The sequence below is a fragment of the Nipponia nippon genome, unplaced genomic scaffold (assembly GCF_047370975.1).
Source record: "Nipponia nippon isolate SJK-2023a ecotype South Korea unplaced genomic scaffold, ASM4737097v1 scaffold_5, whole genome shotgun sequence".
NCBI classification, from domain to species: domain Eukaryota; kingdom Metazoa; phylum Chordata; class Aves; order Pelecaniformes; family Threskiornithidae; genus Nipponia; species Nipponia nippon.
The window spans coordinates 47,930,879-47,940,251 of NW_028262369.1; the positions used below are offsets into that span (position 1 = coordinate 47,930,879).

A 9,373-nucleotide genomic window follows, 5' to 3' on the forward strand; every position below is an offset into this window, starting at 1 on the left:
TTCTGCAGTTTCCCCCAGAGACCCCTGAGCCAACCCTTGTGGGCACACCAGCCCCCCGCAGGGTGCTCCGGCCTGGGCAGCGCAGCCACACCTCCCGAGCTCAGGGAGCCTCCACCCCAGGCAAGGTGGTGCAGGGCTGAGCAGCACAGCCTCCCTCCTAACCTCGCCCGACCCTTGCCAGGCCCCAGGGAAGCATCTGGGCACACTGTTAACACTCCCTGACTAGAGAGCATTACATCAGTAATCGTGACGCATCAGGGTGAGCAAGCACCAAAGACATCTGCATCTCCCAAGTACCTAAGGCTGGGAAATAGTCCCAGACATCCCACAGGTGCTCAAAACACAAAACCACACCGAAGTGTTCAGAAATCACTCATGTCTTTCATTAACTAGAAGGAACAAGAGAAGTAAACCCAAAGAGGTGGTTAACAGTTCTCCTATGGCAGGAGAGAACAGACCCCGTGCTTCCCAGGTACGCGCAGGCCTGTTGTGCAAGGCAACAGACCAACCTCCCTCCCAGCCCTCCGAGTCAAAAGCAGCCAGCTATTGGAGTAAAGACACCACTGCAGCAAGGACAAGTCAGTTCCAGTCATTTATTCATTGCAGCATTTGAAGTATACCAGGTACTTTGTGAAGCTCCCAGACAGACAACAGGAAGAATACTTGGTACAGTAAATTTATATAAAAAGGCAGTTAAATAGATAAAATAACATGGTAACCTCTCACTCTTGCTACAGAGCAGACTAGCCCTGATCCCAGGTTAACATCAACAGCTTCAGTCTTTCCAGCCAGTTGTGGTTACAACATTATATGGCCCCATACTCAGCAGACAGCAAGGCATCTGTCCTCACAGTTGAGGCAAGGGGTACACTTCTCAGGCCAGCTCTTCAGGAGCTTGGCTTCAGATGCTGTGCAGAGCCCGACTTCCAGTAAGGTTCAATCTTGTTGAGCATGTCTGGAAAGCCAGCCCCAGCTTTGGTGTACAAATGACGAGCAGCTCTTCTGAAGAGGGGCCTTCAGGTACTTCAGGATCAGCCACAGGTAATATGTTCAAGCCATCTAGAAAGACTGGTAGAGCCAAGACGCAGGGCAGCACCCCAGATTGTTGCCCTTCCTGCACTAAGCCAGATTTAAACCACGTTTTGAGTCTGTTCCTGAGCTGTGCACAGTCCCGTCACGCTCTTGCAAGACACTGCTTTGCAAGTATGTTAAGAGTCTCCACCTACTCTACGTCTCCAGTTTTATGCCAGAAAAAAATGCCATACCAGAAAGACTAAGTATTTCTCTTCAGTTTTTGTATTTCCATTTTCAGGAACTGTTCACCTTCTGTCTAGAAGGAAGATGGGGTCTGAAGCCATGTGCCTGCAGAACAGCAGGCAACACAAGTAGCACCAGAATGAAGAAAGCCTATGTTACTGATACGAGACTGTTATCCCACTGAGACTGGCTTCACTTAATCTAGGAGATCACTGTATCTCTCTAGAGCCTGCTTCTCCAGTTCCAACAGCTTTTCGTAAAGTTTCTCAGCAGTTTCTTCATCCACATTAATCTGGAAGACAATAAGAACAGCACTGTGAGACCATCACCTCAGTGGCAGCCAGCACAGATGCTGAGGGCAGCTCTGGTGATAGCAGGGTGCACCTCCAGAGCTTCTTCTACATTCACAGAGAGGCAACTAAAGGCATCTATCACCAGGGCACAAGCCAGAACATATTTCAGGGAAGCATCATTACACACTCATCCTGTTCTAAGCATCATCTCCACTGTCTTCCAGACTCCAGCCTGAGACAGGAGTTACTCTAGGAAATCTCACAGGTAACCCCACGTCAGCATTCAACATGCATCTTGTTCCCACTCCAGCCACAGGACACCCTTGGCACCAACCATGCATGCAAGGCAGATGGCAGACCCCTAGCCAAGTCCCCTGCAGCAGGAGGCTGCTGCTCCATTTACCTTTCTGGGCTCCACATAGCTCTTCCCCAGTCCAGAAGTGCAGCTGTGGTATTTGACAAGCGCATCCAGGTACTCTGGCTTCTGTTTGAACAGCCACACCTAGGAAGAGCAGCACAAACATGTCCCAAGTCCAGCGCACACTGTCCCAACCAAGCCTGCAGTCAAGGACCTGACTGCCAATGGACACAGAACACACCACAGGCACTTTTACCAAGCAGGGGAAGATTTGATATCTAGAAAAGAAGTTCTGAGCTGGCTCCCCTCAGCTGTGACCGACTTGAGCCAACAGTAAGTCATGTTTATGCCCCAGTGCTAAACCACTAAAGCAGTTCACATGGCTAAACTTGCTCACTACTGTTCTTGATGCACACTGTGCCCTGCATTACCCACCTCCGTCCCCTGTACCTGCGTATCTACGGCTGCTTGACTGCCAACAGGGAGAGCAGCGATCTCCCTGACGGAGAGGGAAGGAACAGTGTTTTTCCAAAATCATTTATTTTACAGGCACCTGATGAAGGGCATAAAGCATCACCTGTTGGATCAGCCCTGGTCACAGGTGGTCCCCCAGCACTCACTGCTGTAAGCTGCTCAGGGGGGAAATACAGCATCCACCCACCAGTGTGGCAGAGAGGCTCTTTGTTCAAGCCAGCAGACACTGGAAGAGCTACCCAGAAGGGCAGAATATTAAAATCAAGTTGTGAACTACTTACATGAGCTTCTGCTCCATTATACGGTGTCAGGGTATAAGTTTTGGCAAAAAAGCGGATCTGAGGGGAAAAGAAGTACATGACAGAATCTGTATTTTGGCCCAAGGTTTCTTTGGCAAGCCCTCTGCAGCCCCAGTCAACTTCTCAAAGTAGACTACAGGTAGCACTGCACACTTATGACTAAAGCATCCCTTTATCACCATAAACTCTGGTCTCCAGAGCCACCCACCAGATCAGCAAGCCTCTCTCCATGCCCCGCCAGAGCTCATCCCCAAAGCAAGAGACAACAGGTCACACATACGCCTCACAGACACCTCTTCTTGAATGGCGTCAAGAGCACATCAGGCAGGAGGCAGAAAGGATCTGCCCTACTGCCAGTGTTGAGGACAAGTGAGGAGGCATTGCCTCTCTGCTGCCAGGAGAAATGTGATCCGTCAGGATCGGCTGCTGCCAGCTAGGGCAGCTGAAGCAGAAAGGCCAATCTCACAGTAAGAACATCAAGACTCGGAGCAGGCAGCCTGCATGCAGGGACAGAACTGTAGTGAACCTGAAAAGATGAAGCCCAGAGGAAGAAAGGCAAGGGAAGTTTTGAGGAAGCAGGGGAAAAGAGAGTAGAGAGCAGCAGGCTTTGCTTTTCAGGGGGATGGAAAGAAGAGAGCAGGAGACACTGCCTTCTACAGGGATGGAAAGAAGAACACTGAAAAATACAGACTCTGTTATAGAAACAAACAACATTTCAAAGCACAGGGACCCAGTTTTGTTCTATACTCTGCTGCCACCAAAATGATAGGGTTTCACGAGCCCATAACAGGCTGGCAAAGCTTCCAAGGGGGGCCTTGACAAGCGCTGCTAAGGCTGAAGGGCTGAACCCTGGCTCTATGTACAGTGCTGTCCAGCACCAAGCCTCCAAACTCAGCTTGGAAATCAAGGCCCCAAGGTGCCAAAGGGAAGGTTTGCAGAGCAGCCAGCCTGCCCAGTCCAAGAGAAGGGAGAGCTGTATAGCAGCATGGGTAGCAAGGAGCCAGAAGCACACTGCACATTGCTTGCAGTGAAGTGTATCACATAACAGGGCTATCTCAACCCAAAACCAGCCAGGAGATCCACTTACCAACCACATGATGGGCATTAGCAGCTTCCACAGAAAAACAGGCAAGATTCTGTAGGTCATGTTAGACATAACGAGACCAGGACAAACAACACTGGAATACAGACCCTGCAGAGAAGAAACCAAGTTAGTGTGCAAATACACAATAGTTAGTTTAAGAATGGATCATACTCCTTCCCTCCTAGTACTTCTCAGCAAGAAAATGAAGGTAAGTATAGAGGCCAGTTAATAGTAGATGCTCTCCTCTTTAAAGTTACCAGAGCCAGACAGTGATTAGATGTCGTGATTTCTGAGAGGTCCAAATTGGAGATGTTAATGTTAAATCTGTGCCTGTTGCAAGCCCATGAGACTGAAGGCGCAGCCTGCCAACACATCCCAACTTCATGTTGCAGCCTACAGGCAGTCCAGCAGCAACAGCAGTCATCCCACAGATTACAGCCTGCTCAAAGGCTACCTCACCTTTAAGAGATAAGCGTTCAGCCTCCTAGGACTAAACCACTTTCAACCTGAAGTATTTCAAAAGAGTGCAATCACTAACGCTGGACTAGGGCTGCAGCTTGCCGTCAAAATCCAGCAATACCCTGTGACAGGGAAGGCAGGTTGCTCATACATCTTAGTGTGATAAACGTGAATAGCAGCATGGAGCCATCAGGAGAGACAGCAGAGCCTGCACCTCAAGTGCTTGCAGGCAAAGCTGCCCGAGCAGCCTTTTTCTGATAGGCAGGTATGCCTGAAAAGAACAGCAGCTCTTTGCTCTTTAAGACCAATTCTTTGGTCTAAAGAGACAGCTAGACCTTGCAAGGTAGGGACCGCTCCTAAAGTCTTCTGCTTTCACAAGTTTCTCTGACAAGAACCCCAGAAGGAATCTCTCTGGCAGATTCTTCACCACCCACACCACCAGTTCAACCTCAGCGATGTTTAGTTCTTACGTATGCATTAAGGAACATACCAGATTGCTATGAACGAATGCAACTAGGTAACAACAATGTAGTGATAATTATAAATAGTAGGGGCTTATTAGGTTTCTTCAGACATGCAAATCCCATCGTCACCTGCTTATTAAATTTCCTATTCAGAACCACACTTGTCAGGTCAGTAGCATATTTGGAGGAACTGTATGATTCCCGTCCCTTGGCATGCTGATAGTCAGAAAGGCTGAAGGCAGACTCCCTGGCATTGCTGGAAGAGGTCCAGATGAGTCGTGAGGGCTTTTCGTTACCGCAGAGTAGAGACTCAAGCTGACGAACCTGCAAAAGAATTGCCAACTTATTTAACACAGTAATTTTAAAGTCTCACAGTATAGCTTTGCCATTCTTAAAAGCCACGAGCTTATCTCAGCTTTCCCAGTTTCGGCCAGTCTTCACCAGACTAGCCAGAATCAGCCACTGCTCAGGTATAATTTCAGCCCGGGGTCCACCAGGAGCATTTACAAGCAGCCACCATTCTCTTACATAGCTCAGCTGAGCACCTCTGAATATAATATAGCCAAGTCTTGGTATTCACCGTGGACAGAGAGAACTAGGTATGTTTTACCTCTATCCACTGAGTAACTGGAATAACCTCGATATTACATTAACCCTTGCAACAACGACTATCACCATTTATTGCTATTTTAACAAAGCCCGAGACCTTTGCCTTATTATTCCTTATCTGTCAGGCTGCAGCCTGCATCAGCGTCCGAACCTGTAAGACAGAACTGATTCATCAGTACCACCTGTACCCATCCCTACCCAGATCAACCACCAGACCCAGGCCTCAATCTCCATATGCAGCCTCACCAGGATAAAGTGTCCAAAGAGGTTGGTAGCAAACACCTCCTGCAGTCCATCTCCGTTAAGCCTGTCCGTCTGGGTCATTATGCCTTCCGCAGTGGTCAGCATGTGAAGCACCTTCCTGGAAGCCAAGGACAGGAGTTAGAGAGGAACATGGCCAGGAGGCACCTAGCGCTGCCCCGCTTCAGTCCTTCAGAAGTATCCCCCACCTCACAGCTTCCACACAGACTCTCTAGTTTCACCTTCAAGGGCTCTATTAATCCACAAAAAAAAAAAAAACAGCCAGAAGAAGTTTACAGAGTATCCCGGCCCCTTTATTTGCAAGTGTCTCAGTAACGACTAGACCAGAGAAGACTTGTCCCTTCCTTCACTTCACCACAGTAAAGTACCATTAAAAAAGAGTCTTGCTCTTCTATTTCACGTTTAGATAACAAAATCAAGCTGCAGCATAGAACTAAGCCCTAGGGCTGTGCCTAACTCAGATAAGGAAAGCAGCCTAGCATCTATGTCCAAGGCCCCAAACAAGTGTATTAGACTCAATGCAAGTCACTTTGCTTCCTAGCTCAACTTCCCCATATTGCTTATAGAATAATTACGCTTATCCCCGTGGCGCTTATAGAATAAGCATCAACTATTAGCTTCACAAAATACTGTGATCCACAGGTGAGAACAACTACAAAAACCTACAGTGGAACCAAAACAACAGTAAGGAGACCCAGTAAGAGCAAACTTCACCTCCCCAGCACCACACCAGTGCTTTTCACTCGAGGCCTAGCACCAGGAGCTGCAGGCTTTGGGTGAACTCTTACCCTCCCCGGGTACCTCACACCAGGGATCAGAAGCAGCCCTGGGTGCCTTGGAGCACCCTGGCACTTCACCCAGCTGCCAAGCCCACCCCACGCAAGACCGTGCATCCCACGGGGATGTGCTCTGTGTCACGCTGGGGAAGCGAGATAGGGTCTTCAGCCCCGGACCCAAGGGCATGCCCTGGCCATGACGATGCTGCCAGCACCCCATGCTGCCTGCAAGCCCGGGACCAGGCCTCCCCAGCATCTCCTACCCGGTGAGGAGACCATGCCAGAGCGCCTTGAAGTTCACGTGCGGGTTGGGCATGATGCCAGCATTGAGGTAGACAAAGTCCAGGCGCTGAAACCTGCGTGGGGAAGAGCACAGGGGTGAGAGGCGGAGGGCGGACGGGGGGGTCCGGTGGGGTGAAGGACGGAGATGCGGTACCTGCAGCGGAGCTCACGGGCGACGCGCAGGACGGAAGCCAGGTTACCCAGGTCCACTTCCACGGTGGAGACCTGAGCGGCAGGGTGGGTGGCCAGGATGAGGTCTCGCGTGGCTTCGCTCTTCTGGGCGTTGCGGCAGGCGATACAGAGATGGATGCGGCCATCCTCCTCCAGCAGCCGCTGGCAGAGCGCCAGCCCCACGCCGCTGCAACGGCACGGGGTCAGATAAAAACGCTTCAGCGGGCTGGGGCGAACCGGGGCGGGGCGGGGCGGGGCGGGCCGGGCTTGGCTTGGCCCGGCCCGGCCCGCCCCGGTTCGCCCCAGCCCGCTCCGTTATCGTTCCTCTCCCTCCCGGTCCCCGCCGCTCACCCACTGGCACCGGTCACCAGCACCACTCGCTCCATCGCCGCCCCCCGTGGCCGCCGCCACCGCCGCTCCCCCCCCCCCGCGCTATAAGCGCGGCCCGCACGTGACGCCCCGCCCTGCCCCGCCGCTCCCGCCAATCGGCACGCGCCAAGGGGGCGGGGACAGCGTCCCCGGTGGCGTGATGGTGGGCCGAGCGGAGGGGGCGGGGCGCGACGGGACACGCCCCCTTTTGTCCCGCCCCACCGGTGTGCGGGCCACGCCTCTGTCACGCAGGCCACGCCCCGGACGCGCAGGCCATGCCCCCGGTGTGCAGGCCACTCCCACTCCGCCGCGCTGCTTGGGTACCCCCTGCTGCCCTTGCCCTTGCCCTTGCCCTTGCCCTTGCCCTTGCCCTTGCCCTTGCCCTTGCCGTGCCCTGCCGTGCTGTGCCGTGCCCTGCCGTGCCTTACCTTGCCGTGCCCTGCCTTGCCGGCCTGGCAAAGGCAAGCCCCTCGTGCTCGGCAGCTGCAGCGGGCAGGCTTTCCGCAGGCAGCCGTGGCACGCTCTGCCCTCCCGTCCTTTGCCACGGAGAGACGTTTCGCAGCCCAACAGAAAGGCCGCCAGGTCACTGTTTGCCGGTGCTGCTGTGGCGGAGAGGTGTGGGTGCGCAGGGCCCGCCGGAGGTCTCGGGTGCAGCCCTGCTCCTGGCAGGGACGGTGTCACGGCTGGAGCAGGGGACGGACACACCAGTCCCCCGCACCTCCCCGGGCGGTGGGGCTGCTCCCCTGGCACCCTAACATGCTATTTCGCCCATGGCTGTGCAGCCCCCCGTGCAGGGCGCCCAGGCACAGAGCCCAGGAGCTCGCACCGGCAGGAGCTGCAGTGCCTGTGGGACAGATGTGCCCCTACCCAGCGGGCGCTCCCAGCTCCTGGCTCGCTGAGGCAGGGCTGGGAGAGGCCCCATTGCACCCAGGGCAGGGAGAGGGCATCCGAGGGCAGAGGCAGACGGGTACCAATCACGTAGCATGAACAAAGCCTGTCCCCACTCCAGGTTCAGCTGCACAGCGCCGTGCAGCCACAGGCTACACGTGCAGCAGGGATGAGACCTCACCTGCCGCAGCCAGCGGGACCATGTATGCGAAGACCAGCTGAGCATAGACCTCTGTCCCTGCCCTCCCCTCTCCCAGGCCCACTGTCCCACCTCGGTCCCCGCCTGTGGGCATCTCCTGACATGGATGCTGAGCCTCAGAGCACCCCCCCCTGTCACCCAAGGAGATGGCCAACTGGTGCGGGTCAACCAGCAGGTCTCTTGAGCATCCTTCTCTTACGCTGTTACCTGTGTGCACTCCCCCAAGCTCTCCCCATACAGCATTTTGGGGCACACAGTGCAGCCCCAGAGCCCCCTGGCAGGCGGGTACCAGCCGGGCTCCCGGGGGTGCCCACGGAGGAGGCGAGCTGCCTTCTGAACTGCCGCAAGGAAACCATGCAACCAGATTCACGTAGCAAGTGTCTCTTCAGCGGGTTTGCCCCTATATATAGGTGCATCTACTGAATATATACATGCCTTAGCAATAGTATACTGGAAACTGTGCCACGCGTGACTTGATGGTGCTGAACTAATGTGCACAAAAGTATGGAGGGGTCCAGGTACCCTCTAAGTACAAAGTTCCTCCTGTCCAGCCGCAGGAGGATCTGATTTTGGGGCATGACAGGTAACCTGCCAGGGCTCCTGGGGGGCACGCGGCTTTGGGACCTGCCCAGTTCTCTCACGGAGCTGCCGGATCCAGGAGGATGGACCGCTGCCAGACTGCTGTGGGATGCTCAGGGTGGCAGAGTCCAGCCCCAGCTGCAATCCCTGGGCCAAGAGCCAGGGAGAGCTGTGGTGCCCGCTGCTCCATGCCCACGGGCTGTTGCAGGCTTGGGCACCGGGCAGTAGACGTTGAAAGCTCTGCTGTGCGCCTTCCTCTCGTGGCAGGTGAAGATGCGGGTTAAACCTGGGAGAGGAGGACTTGGAGATTTCCCCTTGGAGGTGAAAGGTGCTAACATCCTGCCGCCGGCTGCCACGCGGCACCCACGGGGCATCCAAAATGCATTTCTTGGGCAGTTGAGCAGCTCTGGAGTAGCTGCTGTTGGTGAGAGGAGGTCCCCTCGGCAGGCCTCTCACCGGGGCTGGCATGCCCGCTCCTACCCAGCTGACACAGAGGAGCTGCGGCTGAGCATGCTGCCCGCCCCGGCAGCGGGGCGAGGCGCCGGGAGTGC

General features: G+C 54.5%; 1 protein-coding gene across 3 annotated transcripts; it reads right to left on the minus strand.

Annotated features, from left to right (window-relative positions):
- Positions 1-579: 579 nt before the first annotated feature.
- Positions 580-8,776, minus strand: HSD17B7 (hydroxysteroid 17-beta dehydrogenase 7). 3 transcript variants are annotated; one of them, XM_087732775.1, is made up of 9 exons: positions 8,451-8,776; positions 6,771-6,974; positions 6,598-6,690; positions 5,544-5,658; positions 4,818-5,012; positions 3,769-3,873; positions 2,664-2,720; positions 1,954-2,052; positions 580-1,549 (listed from the first exon to the last, which is right to left on the minus strand). In XM_087732775.1, the coding sequence occupies exons 1-9, from the start codon at positions 8,657-8,659 to the stop codon at positions 1,454-1,456; spliced, it is 1,173 nt and encodes a 390-aa protein (XP_087588901.1). In that variant the 5' UTR covers positions 8,660-8,776; the 3' UTR covers positions 580-1,453. The 3 variants fall into 3 exon arrangements, with proteins under 3 accessions (XP_087588901.1, XP_087588899.1, XP_087588900.1); XM_087732773.1 differs by lacking the exon at positions 8,451-8,776 and adding an exon at positions 7,139-7,225; XM_087732774.1 differs by lacking the exons at positions 2,664-2,720; positions 8,451-8,776 and adding an exon at positions 7,139-7,225.
- Positions 8,777-9,373: the final 597 nt, after the last annotated feature.